The sequence below is a fragment of the Eleutherodactylus coqui genome, chromosome 1, assembly GCF_035609145.1.
Source record: "Eleutherodactylus coqui strain aEleCoq1 chromosome 1, aEleCoq1.hap1, whole genome shotgun sequence".
Taxonomy (NCBI): Eukaryota; Metazoa; Chordata; class Amphibia; order Anura; family Eleutherodactylidae; genus Eleutherodactylus; species Eleutherodactylus coqui.
Window position 1 is genome coordinate 295928105 of NC_089837.1, and position 19866 is coordinate 295947970.

Genomic DNA, 19866 nt, shown 5'->3' on the forward strand with positions numbered 1-19866 from the left:
CAGTAATAGTGCCCTTCATAGGCCCCAGCCCTCGGCTTAGTAATTAGTACCTTATAAGTCCCAGCCCCCATCTCAGTATTGAATCCCTTCATATATAATAAAATTTAAAAAAAAACACCTGCGTTGCTCCTCCTGCTCCCGGTCTCTGCATTCAATGCCACATTGTTGACCCACTGCATTCTGGGTAGAGTGATCATGTGATGCTTGTCACACGATTGCTCTTACGTGGAACTCAGTGAGTGGACAGTGCAGGTGGCGACTGAGAGGAGCAGCACAGCATTCCACCAAATTAGATATTAAAAAATGTTTTTGCCCCTCCACTGGCCCCAGAACTGGACTGGCCCACCGCAAATTTTCCCAATGAATTCAATGGCCAATCTAGTTCCGCTTTCCCCATTTATGACCCCACAGCAAATTAGGTTCCCCCCTCTGTGGACCCACAGTGATGACAAGCCCCGCCCCCCATGTGACTACTGCAGCCAATCCCTGGCCTCATAGTTTGTACCACTGTGATCTGCGCTGCAGCTGGGGCGGAGGGGGCGCAGGGCATTTGTTTACCGTCTCCCAGGAAACTGAAATGATGTGACAGTTCTGGGAGTCACACTAGCCACATCTAGCAGCCCACTGGCCCCCTTAGCCTGCAGTGATCCGCCGTAGTGTGGGGTCCGCGAGCTGATTCCACCGTCCAGCAGGGATAACCCGATGAGAAGCCCGCCGGCTTGTATCTCTTGTGACTGCTGAGTTACGGCAGGCTGCTCGCTACACCCCCTCAGTCCCGGCCTTACACTCCCATCGTGGTAGCACTGTGTCCTCCTACAGCCCAGCCGCACAGGTCCCGTATAGGAGGCGGCAGTCGGGTTGTGACGGCTCATCGGTCGGCCGGCTATGGGCGGGCACTCCCTTCCTCCCGTGCTGTGGAAGTGCCGTTCCCCCTTCATGCCGCTGAGTGGCCGGGATGCCGGGGTGCCTGCCGGACCGCTACCGCCTGCTGGACCTGCTGTTCACGGTGTGGGGGGCAGCCGCCTTCCTGGTGGACCTGGGCTCGGATGTGTGGAGCGCGGTGCGCTACTACCGGGCGGGGGACCCGGCCTGGGCCGCCCTCTTCCTCGGCCTCTACCTGCTCTCGTCCTCCGTGCTGCAGCTGCTCAGCTGGGGCTGGTTCTGGGTGGACTGGCAGGACTGGTACACGGAGCTGGAGAGTACTAATGCTGGCAGCGCACGGGATGCCGCGGGAGGCGTGCAATGTGCTATTACACAGAGCGGCGGGGACATGAGATTGGCTGGCGGCCGACCGGAGCCTGCCGCGGTCGTGGATGCGGTGCCGCTACAGAAGGCAAAGCCGGGACTGTGTGCTGCGAGCAACGGAAACACGGAGACTCCTCCAGGGACCGCGACAACTGCTGGAGGTCCCGGCGACATTCCGGCACTGGACGCGGACACCACTGGGGGGCGCTGCGGAGAGGACGAGCTGCTGGCGAGGCGCTTTTATACGGGGAGGATCATATTCCATCCTCCATGCTTCACGCTACTACACGTCCTGCAGCTCGGGTACCCGCTCAGGTAGGTACTGGGAGGCGGAGGGCACCACAACTCCACCGCCTGCTGGCGGCGCTGTGTGTATATGCTAGGGTCTGAAAGGCTATGGGCAACTGTGCTGCTTTTACTTAAATGCATGCAGACGCGCTGCCAGGGTCTTACAACATCAGGGACACGAGTTGGTGATGAAACCTGCTTTCCTCTAAACGTAGCGGATGCCTTCTTGTTACCATCGTAGTCCTGGGTGTAAACAGATCCTGGGAGAGATCCTTGTATTGTCCCCTCATGTATTTATACATATAGTTATTTGATCACCCCTTAGCCGTCTTTTCTCCAGGGTAAATAATCCCAATTTGGACAGCCTCTCTGGGTATTCCAGTCCCCTCATTCCATGTATTAGTTTAGTTGCCCTTCTTTGAATCCCCTCCAGCACTGTGACATCTTTCCTGAGCACCGGTGACCAGAACTGTACACAGTATTCCATGTGAGGTCTGACTAGTGCCTTATATAGTGGAAGGATAATGTTCTCGTCCTTCGCCCCTATACCTCTTAATGCATCCCAAGACTTTATTTGCCTTTGCAGCAGCTGATTGGCATTGGTTACTCCAGTTTAGTCTACTATCCACTAGTACCCCCAGGTCTTTTTCCATATCACTTTTCCCTAGCTGTACCCCATTAAGTGTTTATTGGTAACATCCATTTTTGCTGCCCATGTGCATAACCTTACATTTATCAACATTGAACTTCATTTACCATTTTCCTGCCCAAGCCCCCATCTTATCCAGGTCCGTTTGTAGCCGCACATTGTCCTCCGTTGCATTGATTATATTTTATAATTTTGTGTCATCTGCAAATATTGATATTTTACTGTGCAGTCCCTCTATCAGGTCATTGATAAGTATATTGAACAGAATGGGGCCTAATACTGAGCCCTGAGGCACCCCACTAGTGACGGCGGCCCAATCAGAGTATGAACCATTTATTACCACCCTCTGCTTTCTATCATTGAGCCAATTCTTTACCCAGATACACACGTTTTTATCCAATCCAAGCTGTCTAATTTTATATATCAGCCTATTATGTGGCACAGTGTCAAAGGCTTTAGAGAAGTCCAGATATACGAGATCAATAGATTCTCCCAGGTCCAGCCTAGAGCTTACTTCATCGTAGAAACTGATCAGATTGGTCTGACATGATCGACCCTTCATGAACCCATGCTGGTGAGGAGTTATTCCCTTGTTCTCCTTGAGGTACTCATCGATGGCGTCTCTCAGAAACCCCTCTAATATTTTTCCCGTTACTGAAGTGAGGCTTACTGGCCTGTAGTTACCAGGCTCACTTTTGGTCCCCTTTTTGTAAATTGGAACCACGTTGGCAATGCGCCAATCCAATGGTACAACCCCGGTCTTGATAGTATCCACAAATATTAGATATAGCAGCCTAGCTATCACATCACATAGTTCCCTTAGTATCCTTGGGTATATTCCCTCTGGGCCTGGCGATTTATCGATTTTAATCTTCTTTAACCTATTCCGCACTTCCTCCTGCGTTAGGTATGACATATTTTGCAAGGGGTTCATTTTATTCCCCTGCATCTCTTGTGGCATTTCCTTTTTCGTTTGTGAATACGCTTGAAAAGAAACTATTTAATAGATTTGCCTTCCCTCCATCATCTTCAATGATTTCTCCTGCATTATTTGTTAAAGAGCCAGTGCTCTCCCTGCAAATCCTTTTGCTGTTAATATAGTTAAAAAATAGTTTCGGGTTGTTTTTGCTCTGTTTGGCGATCCGTCTTTCTGCTTCCTCCTTGGCAATTTTGATCCTATCTTTGCATATTTTGTTTTTTTCCCTGTATGATTTTAGCGCTTCTTCGCTGCCTTCTTGCTTTACTACTTTGAACGCTTTATTTTTTTCATTTATTGCCCCTCTTACCGTCTTGTCGAGCCACATTGGTTTCCTTTTACTTGAAGTTCTTTTATTTTTAAAGGGAATGAACTGCTCACATGAGGTGATTAGGATCCTTTTAAACTTTTCCCATTTGTCCTCTGTACTGATATTTTTTAGAATGTTGTCCCAATTAATGTTACTGATAGTCGTTATAAGCTGACCAAATTTAGCTTTACTAAAGTTTAGTTTATTTGTCGCTCCCTGATAAGGCTTCTTATTGAATGACAGCTGGAAGTTGATTATATTGTGGTCACTGTTCCCCAAGTGCCCCTCGACCTGCGCCCCTATTATTCGGTCCGGTTTGTTAGTTAATAGTAAGACCAGAGTGGCCCTTCCTCTAGTTGGTTCCTGCACAAGTTGGATAAGGTAGTTCTCTTTAATTGTTCTCAGGAACTTATCACTCTTGTGAGATTTGCAGGTTTCGTTCTCCCATATTATGTCTGGATAATTAAAGTACCCCATGATAATTACTTCATTGCGGTTTGACACCTCTTCTATCTGCCTTAACCCCTTGAGTGGCGGGTTTCCTACCACCCTGTCGTGCCCACCAGGGCAGGTTTTTTAAAATGGTCTAATCATTGAATTTCAACTAATTTTGCAGTTGCGTCTCAAGAGCCATAACTTTTTCATTTTTCCATTGACATGGCCATGTGAGGGCTTGTTTTTTGCGGGACAAGTTGTGATTTTTTTAAACAGGGGGGAGGAAAAAAAGAAATGGGGAAAAAAGAAAAAAAGGGGCCATGTCATTAAGGGGTTAAATAATGTATTAACTTTCTTCTCTGGGTCATTACGACGCATGGATACCACATGTGTGATTGTATTTTTGATTTTTTACAAAGTAAAGGGAGACAAGTGTTTTTATAATTTTTTAAATAATTTTTTTACTTTTTTATTTTTATTTTTAATTTTTTTGTCCCTTTAGGGGACTTCCACAGGGACCCATCAGGACCCCTGAACCCATTCCAGGGGTCCGATGGTGACAGCCCTTTACATGCTGCAGTGACAGCCCTTTACATGCTGCAGTCACATAGACTGCAGCATGTAAAGGGTTAACACAGCAGAGATCGGAGGTTTTCTCTGATCTCTGCTGTAAGAGCTAGTACCTAGCTGTCCTTTGACAGCTGACAACCAGCTCTCCCTGCCACAGAGACCATCGGCTTGCTTCTGACAAACCGATGGTCTCTATGGCAACCTGTAAACAAAGCAGGAGGTTGCCGGCATATCGGCAATATCTTCTGCTGGTTTTTCAAAGCCCTTGCTCTGCTCTGTGTGGGTCTGTGCAGGCAGAGCACACTGACACAGCTTGTGGCATTGTGCTCTGCAGCTCCCATAGTGATACATAGCCCGGAAATCTTCCGGGCTATGTCACTATGAGCAGTGGAGCTCGTCCCGGAAAATTTCCGGGCGTGCCACTCAAGGGGTTAATAGTAAGGTTTCAGTTTCTTCTGTTGCTTTTGGTGGCCTATAGAAAACCCCTATCAGGATTTTGTTATTTTTTTTCTCCCTGTATTTCTACCCACAGAGATTCCATGTGTTCATCTCCTACACCTATATCTTCCCGTAGTCTCGGCTTTAAGTACGATTTAACGTACAGACATACCCCTCCCCCTTTTTTGGTTTACACGGTCTCTTCTGAAGAGATTGTACCCCTGTAAATTCGCCACCCAATCACACTTTTCATCAAGCCATGTTTCCGTTATTCCGACTATATCATAGTTTTCATCGCCCATTCTCGCTTCGAGCTCACCCACTTTACCGATCAGACTTCTTGCATTCGTGGTCATACAATTTATACAGTTTTTTTTTTTGCTCTTTAAGTTCGTTTTGTTGCTATTCGTACTATTGGCTGATCTGTCAGTTCTAACTGTACTAACCCCATCCCCTGCTCGACCCCCACTCGCCTTGCTTAGACCTGGGTCGCTAGCTACACTGACTACCCCACTATTTCTCTTTTTGCCCTCCCCCAGTCCCTAGTTTAAACACTCCTACATAATCACATCTACATACTGTTACTGAATAAAACGCACTAAGTAATACCGCCACACCATGACCACCACATAATGACTATTACTTTCATACTGTTGCTGTATAACAACCACTGTACAAAGACTAATATTACCATATAGCTGCAGATACTGGCCTTACACAGTTGTGCTGCCGATTGTATACGTGATTTCAGTACCATCATATCTAGTGATCACAGGGTCTACTATTCTAACTCAAGTCGTTCCCTTTTCCCATCTTTTCTGTGCTGCGCAGACCTCCATGATGACATGTGTAGCCACCACTCCAGTCATACTGAAGTGTGCTGTGGAGGAGGAGACACAGAACCCTCATTCTCGGGATCAGTAGAGCTCTGCTAAACTCCCTCCCCCTCTCCGTCCCTTGCCAGCTGCCGGCAAAGTGAGGTGGTGGGACGGAGCGGGAGCTAGTGTGCAAATCTCCTGCCCCCTGCCTTTGCCAGCAGCCATCAAGGGGCAGAGGGAATTTAGCAGAGCCGCTGCTAAACTCCCTCCCTTTTCTGGCAGCTCTCATAGGCTGCCATAGGATATAATGCTGGTGTGATTGAAGCCTGAAGAAGCATTTTGCACTGTTTGTTTTCTGCAGCTTCTACATATCACTGTACACGGACACTGCAGTCTAAGGGCTCTTCCAAACTTGCGGTTTTTGTGCGATGCATTTTTAACACTAGAAAGTCCCATTGACATTCGCGTTAAAAAAATGCAGCGATATCACATGAAAGAAACGCAAGTGTGCGGGGGCTCTGAGTGTTCCTTTACACAAAACGATAAGCATTCAGTTATTCGCTGGATCATGTGAAACTGAATGGAAATCATGTAAACACTGCCAGGAGCTGAACAGCAAACAAATTGTTCGCCGTTCTGTTTCTGCAGGCAGAAAAATGACACGGCAATCAGTCCGTGTAAACAGGCAGTCGTTCATCTCTAACAACTGCATGTTTACTGTGAACAGTGGTGGGTGGCCAGAAGCGATATCCTGCCCCCCTCCGCCTCCAGTCAGCGACTATCATCGCTCCTGTGTGAAAGCACTGGATCAATAGTCGTTGGGATGGCTCAATAGGAGATCCGTCATGGGCTTGGTTTCCCTCTGCTCTCCTGAACCCTCTTCTCAGCTAATTTATGACCAAAACAAAGCTTATCTTTGCTGTAGTCATAAATTAGTTAATAGGAAAGTGCAGTAGAGAAGAGATAAGGACTGAAAACTAAAATGTGTTTCACACTGCACAATTATAGTGCAAATCACTCATTAGATCGAGCAGTTTGCATGATAATTGTGCAGTGTGAACGCAGGCAGCGAAAGACCAATCAGTGATAAATTGTTGATCGCATCTTTCCTGCTGACCTAAAGAGCATTGTTGGAACGATGCAGCGGCAGACCGTGTAAACGGGCCAGTTTACTGTGAATGGAGGTGAACAGGCCAGAATAATCTCCAGTCCGCTCCTCCGGTCACTGAGTGATGATCCTTCTGTGTAAAAGCAGAGGAACGGTCATCGCTGGGACACATATCAGGCACTGAAGGACCCGACAGTTGTCCGTTATGGAACAGAAGAACAAAAATAAGACACTTGCAGGATCTGTCAACCTGACTGCGGCACCCGACAGAACTCATGGACTAAAATGTTATTGTACCAGAAGAAAATAGAGCAGCATCTACAAAGGTACCCCTAGAAGAAACGAGCTGACAGAAATCTGAGAAACCTGCACACAGGTGGAAATTTTGCGGTGGAATTTCCTACAGAATTTCCGCCCGTGTCCGCCTGCATAGGATTGCATTAGATAACTCAATCCTATGCAGACGGCCGGGATTTGTCCGCGTATAAACACACGTGGAAAACAAATCGCGGCATGCTCTATTTCTGTGCGGATCTCGCAGAGGCCCGCACAGAAATGTCAGTGGAGACGGGCCGGCTCCTCTCTGCGCATGCGCCGGCGCATAGCAGAGAGTGAAGACGCTGGGAGCAGGTAAGCCGCAGGCCTCCGCTGGGGCACAGATCCGCATCCCGCTACGAGAATTCTCGCAGCAGGATTTGACCCGGCCGTCTGTAGGCGGCATATGGCGGTGTTCAAAATAAAAAGTGTCTGATGCCAAATGAAGCAAACAGATCTGGTATTTTAATGGATCTCTTAATCCCTCCCCCCCCCCCCCCCCCAGATATGTAGGTTCCCTTTGCATGAGTTTCTTATGTGTTATGACCAGTTTTAATCTTAAGGCCCTTTTACATGCAATGATTATCGCTCAAAATTCATTCAAATGGCCAAAAGTGAGCGATAATTGTTGAGTGTAAACGTGGGCAGTCATACACTTATCGTTTAACAATAGACTTCAGCCCGCACAAAATCCATCATTGAAGCAGGTAGGTGATAGGCTGAGCAAATTCCTTCATTGAAATGCATTTCACTTGGTTTTTAAAAAGACTCCACCATTGATTTGTTTACCTTGCATACACAATGAGGTCATGGAACATTGGAATCCCGCTGGACAGATAATCCCTCGCACAAACACAACGCCCGCGCTGCTACTGAGTTTACTTTAGCTAATGAGGAAAAATGGAGTGATTATTATTATTTGTGCCTGTAATTTTATGTAAAAACATTGTTAAATCTGTCAATCCTTCAGCTGTTTGAGCAATTACTTTTGCATGTAAAGGGGCCTTTACAACTGCTCATCCACAGTAGTATTTAGCAGATCTGCTAAACAGTAGCTAAAATGGTTAGAAAAGGAATAATTTCCATTTGTGACTTTTCCCCAATGAGCACAGTATTAAAAAAGCACAAAAAAAACTCTTCTGTCCAGTCTTCCTTTTTCTTTTGGAAAGCAAAAAAAGTCCTGTTCTTCAGTCTTTTCTTTAAAAAAAAACTGGACCAAACAGAAGAAAACTGAAACAAAATAAGCCTCATTGAAATCGGTAGGAATCTTATTGGATTTCTGCTCTTAGGATGGAACAGAAAAATTGAAAAGGCAATGCTGATGTGAGACTGCAGTTTCAATATACAATGATATGCAGATGCTGCAGTGACAGATAGTGCAACATTTTTAATTAAACCCTATAGTAAGAATGATTACCAGCTCAAAATACATGTATTTAAGTAAAAAAAATTGCCTCAAAAGATTTTCATAGCCTTTAAAGGGTTTATGTCAGCAGCTTTGTGCCCCATAAACTAAGTTATGGGGCTCAAAGATAAGAGAACTGCAGTTTTTTTTTTTTTAATGCTTCTCAGATTCCCTGTGCCAGTACTGTGCCCCGGAGAAATCAGCACGGGTATATAGTGTGACTTTTCAGAAGGCTGCGTGTGGCTATGCCTCTCATTGTTCTCTATAGGAAAGCGTGTGCACAGAGCCTTCTGGAAAGTAACTCTGTGCATGTGCTAATTTTTCAGAGATTGAGTGCTGGAATGGGGGATCCAGGGAGTATAGAAAGTAGCTCCCCGGAACCACTGTTCCCTTGCCTTTGAGCCCCATAAACTACGGAATGTTATGGGGCTCAAAAGGTCTTGACAGGTCTTCTTTTTCTCCCTTGGCATCCTAGAATAGGATGATGGGGTTACATCACAAGATGTTTTAAAAGGAGTCTGTCAGTAGTTTCACAGATGCAATAATTAGGCAGGGGCAGGTTAATATTAATAATAATAATCTTTATTTGTATAGCGCTAACTTATTCTGCAGCGCTTTGGCCATATCTTTAGTGTCCCCAGCACTCAGTAAAATGTGTGATTACCACACATGCCACTACCACAAGTTCTCTTAAGGTGGGCCTTCTTGTGCTCTCCTATCTGCCCAATGAGCAAATCAAATCTTCTATTTTAGCCCATATGTGCCAAGATAGTGCATGGTAATCGGCGGCCCGCTGCAAGTATACAATGTCATTGCGTACTTGTTGCATGCTGCGTGATTGTCACGTGTGGGTGGCATACAGCGAATTACACTCGTGTGCAGCCAGCCTTAGTCCAAATATCATGAAGGCAGCTTATCCTTAGTAGTCGGGGAGTTTGAGCATTTACTGGAGAGATATTAGGTTATTGTATCCGCATTCCTTTACTTTCTAATGTAAGCAGCACGTCACATTGTGTATTCATCAGTGTTAGCCTTTGCTACTTTCTAGGCCGTCCATTGTGACTGGACATTATATCTTTCTTTGTTCTACTTTGTATGATAAATTAAGCTAACACTGGGCTGGTCTCCTCAGAAAGGGCACAGTGGTGACTACAGTTGATGTCTCTTATTCTTTCTCCTATGATCATTGTTAATTAATTTGGACACACGACAGCACTCTGATCCTTGCAGCCTTATTGCTGATTCTGATTGTAATAGAGAACAATGTAGAGGGCCTCTGTATGAGCAATGTTCCACCCAAAATCATGCAACTATTAAAACAATGAGAGAATTGTCCCACTTCTAGCTATTCATGACCTATTCTCAGTCATCAGTAGCAGATTGGTGGGGTTCTTGGGCAGCAGACCCCTCTACTCTGCTACTGATGTCCATGATCACGCTGTACTCTGGATAGGTCATTATAGATTAAGGCATTTAAAAATGCTTTCCCTTTGTGATGCCTTTTGAATTTCTACACATAAATTTCAGTTACCTCAAATTTTTTTTTTTTTGCTAAAACACAACGATGACTATCAAGATGCTGCAAAGGAATCTCTTTATTAACCATATGCCGTGTTCCTACAGGTGTCTACATTCTCTAGAAGTCAGCATCGCTGCGTACAGAAACCCAGAGGATGACCAGTTTAAGGACTATGCTTACTTCCTCACCCATGACATCAGCATGATGCGGCTTGTGGAGACTTTCCTAGAAAATACACCACAGCTCATCCTTGTGCTCTATATAATCCTACAAAGAGAAGCCATAGAACCATTTCAATGTGAGTGCAAACAATCCACAGCCTGTATCAGCATAAATAAGGATGGCAAAGGGGGAGCAGTATAAGCTGTCTAGATGAGTGTATTTGGAGGTGTGAGCCTACTCAGGGATAGTCCACTATTTGAAAAATTAAGTCCTTTATCTGCTCTAGTGATGTTCTATAAAGCTGGGAACCAAAAAAAAACCATCAATAAAAAGGTGCACACCATGCATTCAAGATATTATACAAGCTTTATTACATTCGAAGCCTATATGCACAGGGCCTGTAGTAAAACATCCATAAGGATGGGCTCACACCATGTTTGGAGGAAGACGCCCGATGTACATCTGACGGAGGACTGTAGCGTGTGCTATAGTATAAGCGTATGGTGGAATACCTTGCCTATACAACCCTCTGGGGTGAGCATGAAGGTGGGACTTGTATCTTATCTTTCCATACTTTCTTGAGGATGCTGCAGTCATGAAACTATACATGGACAGTCATATCCTAAGAACTTCCCCAGAAAAGGCTGAATGATGCAATATATCCCCATCACTGCTTAATTTTAAGACTGTCTAGTCTAAAGGTCCAATTCGTCAGAAACTGACAGTTTTGAGCGATCATTTTACATCAGGTACTAATGTGCTAATCAGCCTATTAGTAGAGAACTAGCTTCATTTGCATGTATTTAGAGAACAGACCACCTGCTGTTCTCTAAGTACATCCCTCTGATCAGGGATGACTGATTTCATGCTGACCTGAACTCAGCGATGGAAGAAGAGTGCACAGTAAGTGCATGATGGGCACGCATTTACACGCAACGGCTATCGCTAAAAAGCTGTCGTTTGGACAAATTTTGAGCAATAATCGTTGTGTGTAAATCAGTCTTTACTTTATATCACCTTTTAGTTGGCTTATTTTATGACAAAAATTGTACCATTTTTTGGTACACTTGTGTGGCATCTAAGCTGCGCCCGTTCTCTATGAAGGAAAGCCCCCTATGTTGGACACAGTGAAAAGTGTCCAGAAGTGTATAAAGCACATAGTAAATGTGGGGCAAAGCATATGTGACAGTTTGGGCAATTTTCACCAGAAAACTGTTCTATTGCAAATAAGCCCCATAGATTTTCTTTTTTGCATAATCCACAGCTGCAACTCTATGAAATCCATATAGTCATTGGACTTGCAGTGGAAAATTTCTACAGCAAATGCAATCTGTGCACTTACCCTTAATTGGAGCCCTAAACCGCGACTATATCATACATGATAGTTTAAAATGTTATATAATAGGTTTCTAAAGATGCTACAATCTGAAATCTTTGCATCTTAACCCCTTAGTGACGGAGCTTTTTTGCTTTTTTCCATTTTTGTTTTTTCCTACTCCCTTTTAAAAAATCGTAGCTCCTTAATTTATCCATCGACGTCGCTGTATGTGGGCTTGTTTTTTGCGGGATGAGTTGTTTTTTTTAATGGCACTATTTATTGTACCATATAATTTACTGAAAAACTTTTCAAAAATTCTTAGTGGAGAGAAATGGAAAAAAAACGACATTCCACCATCTTTCGGTGCGTCCTGTTTCTACAGCACACAAATTGCAACCAAAACGACCTGATATTTTTATTCTATGGGTCAGTATGATTACTACGATACCAAACTTGTAAAGTATTTCTTTTGCTGTAGCACTTTTATTTATTTTTTTTAAGATATTTAATTTTTTTCAATTATTTTCTGCGGTCATTTTGTGCGCGCAATACCTTTTTTATTTTTCCGTCGACGTAGTTGAGCAAGGGCTCATTTTTTGCGGGATGTCCTGAAGTTTCCGATAGTATCAATTTGGAGTACATACGACTTTTTGATCGCTTTTTATTGCGTTTTTTCTGGGAGACAGGGTAACTAAAAAAAAGTGTATTTCTGGAGTTCTTTATTTTTTTTTTTTCAGACGACGTTCACCGTGCAGGAAAAATAATGCGCTATTTTGATAGATCGGACTTTTACGGACGCGGTGATATCAAATACATATTTTTATTTTATGATTTTGATTTAATAATGGATATGGCAAAAGGGGGGTGATTTAAACTTTTATAACTTTTTTTTTTTTGTTAATAATTAAAACTTTATTGATTTTTTTTTTTACATTACTTTGAAGTCCCCCTGGGGGACTTTAACATGCGATGCTTTGATCGCTCCTGCAGTATGACATAATGCTATAGCATTACGTCATACTGCTTTTTTACAGGCAGTCTTTCAAGCCACCCTGTGTGGATGGCTTGATAGGCAGTCTGCTAAGGCAGCCCTGGGGCCATTCATTAGGCCCCCGGCTGCCATGACACCTGCACGGCTCCCCCGATCTCACCGCGGGGGGGCCGTGCGGGACCCCTATACAGTGTTCGGGGCATTTAAAGGGTTAATAGCCGCGATAGGCCAAACGGCCGAGCGCAGCTATTGCCCGCGGGTGTCAGCTGTAATAAACAGCTGATGCCCGCGCTGTATGGAGGGAGATAGCGCCGCTACCTCCCTCCATACACGTCCTGCAACAGTAGGACGTAGTTTTACGATAGGGCTGTCACTAAGGGGTTAAAGGAATAGATGAAGTTATAAAGTAGCGTGTGCTGCCTGGGAAGAGTCTTGGTGGTGGTTACAATCACCTGACTTGATTGACAACCTACAAACTGGAAAATGGTAGCCAGGTTTTGCAGTACCTGGCGCATACACAGCAAATTGAGATGCACTGCTCATCCACTGGATGCCCGTGTTTAACTTGATGGAGGCAGTTTAGGGGATTAAATTATGACCGGTTTAATTTGAGGTTTTATATAGCTTTTATTTTCATTCAATACATTGAATACATATGTTGCATTACTGCTTGTAGAGTGGCCTGTGTCTATACCAGTGTTCCCTAACTCCAGTCCTCAGGCACTCCAACAGGTCATGTTTTCAGGATTTCCTCAGTGTTGCACAGGTGATGTAATTATTGTCGGTGCCTCAGACATTGCCACAGGTGTTCGTATTATAGGATATCCTGAAAACATGACCTGTTGGGAAACACTGGTCTATACAATGAAGTAGACATGTGCCCTTTTTAGATCCCCTTTCATTGGATGCGCTGATACATTGTACTGATTTTTTCCCCCATGGTCAGGTCATATTTAGCAGGGTAGATTACCTAACACATTCCCAGTTTCAGAATACACACCCAACAATTAATCAGAGATATAAAGTTCAGAAAGAAGGTGTGACTCTTGGGTTTTACTTATGTGCCAGAAGTGATTATACATATGGTATCAGGAATTGGGCGTATATGCTCTGTGCCAACTATAATTACATTTCCGCTTAGGCTGGGACTTCAGACTTAGTGATTTTTTTTTTTTTTTAAAGAAAAATGATAGTCAATGAGAAAACAAATAAGAAACATGAAAATCACTACAGTCAAGTGAATCGCAAGGAAATGGGGTTTCTGAGTGAGAAAAAAAGTAGCATTACTGTTTAGAGCAAAGTAAGGCTTCTTTCACACGAGCGCATATCGGGCAGCTGTTTTCACAGCCGGCCGATATACGCTACGTTGTTAGTGAAAAATTGGTGAACGGACGCACAAATCAAATGTTTGTGTGCCTGTTCATATGGGGGGAGGGGGAGGAGGAGGAGGAGAGCAGAGGGAGAGAGTTGCTAAACTCCCTTCCACTTACGCCCGCTGCCATGGGCTCCTATGGGAGCCCATGCAGCGGCCGACGTATTCCGGCAAAAACATAGTTCCAGACCTATGTTTTGGGCTCAACGTAAAAACGCCCGGCGCTATATTGGTTTGGCTGGGTGTTTTTACGTCTCACAAATACGCCCATGTGATCTGATGCATCAGATCACAGTGCATATCGGCTGGCCGTGAAATGGCCGGCTGATGGGCTTCTTTCACTTGAGCACATAACATGAATATTTTCTGAAAATCACTTGTTCATGTCTTGACAATGCTGTGGAAAAAAGTTCACCTACACTCCAAAGTGTAGAGGTTCATGTCCGCATCATGCTCTACTCATTGAAGAACTGCTGCAGATTTTCACTGCAGAATTCAATCACTGCAATGATTTAAATTTACAGTCCACCCACATTTGGTGGTCCTGTCCTCTGGTTATGCCCCTGTGGCAGGAAATCACAAATCTTTACAACGCAATCTACAAAGACAATGTGGCCCTGACGCCCGAGGCGGCCCTGCTGTCCATAGTCCGGGGACCTATTTCCAAATAAAAAAAAAAGCATCTTTAGATTTTTCCTGATAGCCGTGAGACAGAATATACCAAGACTCTGGAAGACAATTTTGTCTCCCACGAGGACTTCTTGGCTGGAAATCATGGATAACATTTGCCACATGGAGAACCTGGGTGCCGCAGACAAAGGAAACTCCCCAAAGTATTTTGCCGCCTGGATTGTGTTTAGAAATTCCCCTGACCTAAAGACATGGCTTCTAACAGGTACACTACCCTCTTAACCTAAAATAGATGTTCCATTGTCACGCAACTTCTGGAATCCGATACAGGGCGCGGGCCGCTGACAGCCGTCCCCCTCCTCTTCGTTATTTCCCCTAGACCTCAACCCCCTACCCCTTGCCTTAACTCCCCTCCCCCCCCCCTTTCTTCCATCTTATATTCCTGTTATTACCAGTGTTTTCACAATGTTGCGACACCAATTTTACCAGGCAGTAGCCTCAGATACAAAGCTTCTGTACCGTTGGCGACGGCGTCCGGTGGGGCTGGCACGAGAGTTGGCTCGTCCTACCTCCCGGCCACCACACTCTGTCCAACAGGCTGCCCAATTTTCTTCACTTTATCGCAACACCTTGCCATTTTGTTGATGATGTAACATGTTTTCTATTATAAAACCAATAAATACATTTTGAACCATAAATTTACAGTCCACATCTGTGAGCATATCCTCAGGCTAGTTTCACATGGGCGGAGAGTAATCTTGCATCGCCTCACTGCCGCATATGATAAAAACACGTAATAAACTTTCGCGATTAAAAAAACAAAACAAAAAAACACGCAAGTCAATGGAACTTTCTAATGTTAAAATTGTACTCCATAATAAAACGTGTTGGGATGCAATGTATAAGCAGTTTGCAGTAGCTCCCTCTGGTGGTGACTGCTCTCAGCCAAAATGTTATTTAACTGTTTTTATGATATAGAACATCACATTCCAACAGGCTCTGACTCCTTTATTGAAATAAACAAGGAATACATAAAACTATAATGTTGTTTAAGAGTGGAAATTCACTTTAAGCCACAGTACTACCCTGTTTTCCAGAATGCCAATACTCGGTATTAATTAGACTGGACTACTGCGAAACTATGGGGAATTGGAATTTCCTGGTGAACATCTCAAAAATTGCAGCACGATTAGAGGAATAGTGACATTACACCACTAACATTTTGTACTCTTGTTTGTTTTCTAGGTTTCAGCATTTCCATGTCATTTATCTGTATCAGCTGGGCAATTTTGGACTACCATCAGTCACTGAGACTGTTCCTAAGGGAAAAACTGAAGCTCAGCAACCTTTCTTCAGCCATCTACTACTTATGGAACTTTTGCCTCATTTCATCACGAATCTTGTGCATCACACTCTTTACAGTCACTTTCCATTGGAGGATTGCTCTGCACTTTCTTCTTCTCTGGTTACCTTTCTTTCTATGGGCTATGTTGCAGAAGACATCATTTATGAAGCACAAATTCCTGGAAACTGTTTACAGGGCTACAGTGGCCATAATTCTTTATTTCTCATGGTTTAATGTTGCTGATGGAAGAACAATCTACAGATGTATATTCTATCATCTGTTTATTCTCACAGACAATGTGATACTTGTTGAATCTTGGAGGAATCTAAAGTTCCCCTCCAATTTGGATGTTTATGAAACACACATCATTGTAACTAACATCATACTTATGTTTTTGGGCCTTTTTTTGAGGTTGATATATTACAAGTTTTTACACCCCAATGTTCTCAGTGAAACAAAACAATACTTTGATGTACCAGATGGCATAAAAAGGACCGAAACAGATAAGTTATATTTAGCAAGCAAGATTGGTCAACAGACAAATCATAGAATTCAGTATTTAGCATGGCAAATATACTAGGAATGTTGGCATTTTAATGTAGATTTTAAGTCACTTCAGGAATTTTCACTTCAAGCTCCGTGAAGTCACCCGTTGACCTGTCTGAGGTATGTACTGCGTGTTTTCAATGCACCTACAGGAGCCTATGAAAAAACGCAGCATAGGACCTCGGAGCTGCCATATGAGTTAGACACGCTGATTCAGCGCACCTAAAAATCGTCCATGTGAACACTGATAGGGCAATGCATTGGTTCCTATAGAAGTGCTAAAAACACGCTCATCTGAATGAGACCTAAGGGTACATGCACACAGGTGCAACATGCATTGGACATCCCATCCATGTGCTGAACACAGCACACAGACCTGTGGTATTCTAGTCCACAAGAATAGGACACATGGTGCTTTTTTTTTTTTTTTTATATACTCTGAATAAAAAAACGTGCATACATCCATTCAAATGAATAGATGCCATTTCTATCCTATTTGCAGACAGAAATGTCATGCGTGCGCATGTACAGTAAGACATACTTGTTAGCAAGTAGTAAAAAAAAAAGATCCAGCTTATACGGACGCAAGCTATTTTGGGCTGAGAAACCCGGCTGATATCGCGCTCAATGTTCATTTTGCCCACAGATGGGAGGGGTCTTTCATGCAAAAACACCTCGCATTACTTCAGTGAAATTTGCGATTCTCCAGCACTTGTTTGACCCACGTCTGAAGATCTGCAAGTGTTTCCCATTGATTTGAATGAGAAACATCACATTGCACAGCCTTCAATCACGGTTCTATTGAAAATAGGCGATGCGTTCCAAGGAACATGAAGAAAATAGAACATGCAGCGATTTTTCTTTACCTTGCATCGCTGTGAGCAAGAAAAAAATCACTCGTGTAGGACTCCATTCAAGAGAATTGGGTTTATATTTGAGCACGTTTTGTGCGTCTTGCACCACACAGAACTCCCATGAGATTCGCCCTTGTGTGAATGTAGCCTTCTAGTTTACAGTCAGGGTCCTCAAGCAGCACTAGACCTCCCTGATTGCTTTGTTAATGATTGGACAGAGCAGGGGATAAGGCGTTCTACTTGATTACTGACAGCTGTGTAGCTAGTGACAATTAGCTAGGTTCGTGCGAGGTGAGGCCTCCCATTGAAAACAATGGGAGAAACTCCATGAACCTCCACTGTGGCTGCAGAGGTTCTCTTCATCCCTGAAGTGATGCAAGGCTGTTTTGACCTGAAACCGCCAAACAACCTTTAGGAGAACTTACATGCTAGGGAGCGCAATATGGGGGCAGGATCCACAGCCCCATATCGCACACACCCGTGTGAAGTTAGCCTAATACAGTGGACTGCACCAAAGTGGAAGAGGACATTGGTACAGACACACTGCTGTTACAAAGCAACTTTTTTTTCTTTCAACAGCAAGCAAATGGTGAGCTAGAAAAGTCATTTTGTATGAAATTTTTCTTTCTACTATCAAAACCTGAGTTCATTTTTTAGTTCAAAAAATGGTAAAAATACACAGCATTGTGTTGCACACAATACAAATAGTATTACAACAACTGCTATCTTTTGTCATACATCCAAGACATTGTATTTTGAAGTCTGTTGTATCTTTCGCTTCTTTCCAATGCGTGCTGCAACTGAATGCTCTTGAATCCTGCAACCATCTACTACTACCACATCCTTCTTCCAACACTGCCATAAACTGTAAATGGACTTTCATCGATCCATGCACGTGTGTGTAAACACTACATGTAGATCTGTGTTAGAAATAGATCACAACATGCTCTATTTCTCTGTGTACCATGCAGCGTGAGCCCTATACTTTTGTATGGGCAGCGTATACCTCACTACTAACCAGAGCGGGGAAATTAAAAAAAAAAACAGTTACACTACGCATGACCACACGCGTGTGATGCACAGTCATGCGCAGTACACTCACTGCCCATACGTGGCCTCTGCTGGCAGAGCCGGTATCTATGAACAGCAGTCAAGCACTGCAGGTAGACCCGCAGTGTTTTAGCAAACACCCATGGACATGAGGCCTAATGTAGTTTCTTCCTGTACAAAAATTACACCTAGGTGGCTATTATATAGCTTGTTGCTTTTGTAATTCCATTCAGAGTACCCACTACATGAGTAATTAACCCACCCCCTCAAAAACACAACAGCTTGATGCCTTGAAAACTTGCAGTGATCTGTTTGTGAACACAAAGGCTATGGAAAAGCCTTTGAAATGAAGCAAAACCTTGACAGCGATGTCAGTACCCGCCCCCCAGAGAAGGAAAGATGGTAAAATCACGATGAATGGAAAAGGCTATCTTATAGAGTTGCTGCTTATGTGTGAGTGTTTCCTTCTAAAGTGCCTTCACAGATGCTGGAAAGGTATGACTGTCCACAGCTATGGAGAATTTCCATGTGTATATACAATTAGTGTGCCTTGTATTTATTACATTTACAAATTACAGTATTAATATTTTGTTATATTAAAAGCCATTTTGAGAAATGGTAGTGACTTCACTTTTAGTCTGTAAGTAACCACCACACCTTTTATGGAGACCAACAGAGTACACCTTCTTATAGCATTGCATCGGAAGCCTGGGATCAGTGTTCCATACCCCCCCCCCCCTCCCCCTTGCGGCACTTAGCAATACCAAATTTGTTTGTTGTGGAGTTCATAACGATACCAAATAAAAAAAGCTAGGCCTTATTAAATCCACAAGATAAAACACTGCTGGGAGGAGGCTAAAATGCCTAATTTTGCACATCTGCCTAACAAAATATATAATAAAAAGGGATCAAATATTCATATTAAAAAAAACAAAACAAAAAACACGCAATTAAAAACTAGACCTCATCCTGTAATAAAAAAGAAAAGAACTTCTGCAGCTCCGTTGACAGAAAAATAAAAAAATTATGGTTTGAATATGCAGATTAAAAAAAAAAAAAAAAAAGGTTTAAAAACATTTCTACTCTGCAAACGTAATAAAACAAGAATATTTGGTATTGCTGAAGTGAAATGTGCCCCTTTAGCTGCGATTATAACTCCTCAGCAGCTGAAAACGGAAGCCTATAAAGGCCATCTTCAGCTGCTGAGAAGGACCAAGAAGTAGATAACAGCTGAAGCGACACTGACGCTATTTGGATTTTGGAATCCAGATTTTGTTGAAATAATTTGAGATACCATAATGTGTGGCTATGAACTGCTGTTTGGGCACATGGCAGGGCTCAGAAGGGGAGGCACATGGCATTATGTATAAGCTGTACGGAGTACATCAGGGTAAAACATAAAACTGATTCACTGCTATAATAGGATTAAAATTCCAGAGACTTGTGGGATTTTGTAACAATCTTTTTGGCGCAGGCTGGGTTGTGAGGGGCACGTGGTAATAAATGGTGTCCTTCCTTGTCC

At 43.5% G+C, this 19866-nt stretch overlaps 1 protein-coding gene across 1 annotated transcript; it reads left to right on the forward strand.

Moving 5' to 3' along the window:
• Positions 1-523: 523 nt before the first annotated feature.
• On the forward strand, positions 524-18960 carry XKR8 (XK related 8). The gene is made up of 3 exons (XM_066573562.1): positions 524-1560; positions 10181-10374; positions 15795-18960. The coding sequence occupies exons 1-3, from the start codon at positions 956-958 to the stop codon at positions 16472-16474; spliced, it is 1479 nt and encodes a 492-aa protein (XP_066429659.1). The 5' UTR covers positions 524-955; the 3' UTR covers positions 16475-18960.
• Positions 18961-19866: the final 906 nt, after the last annotated feature.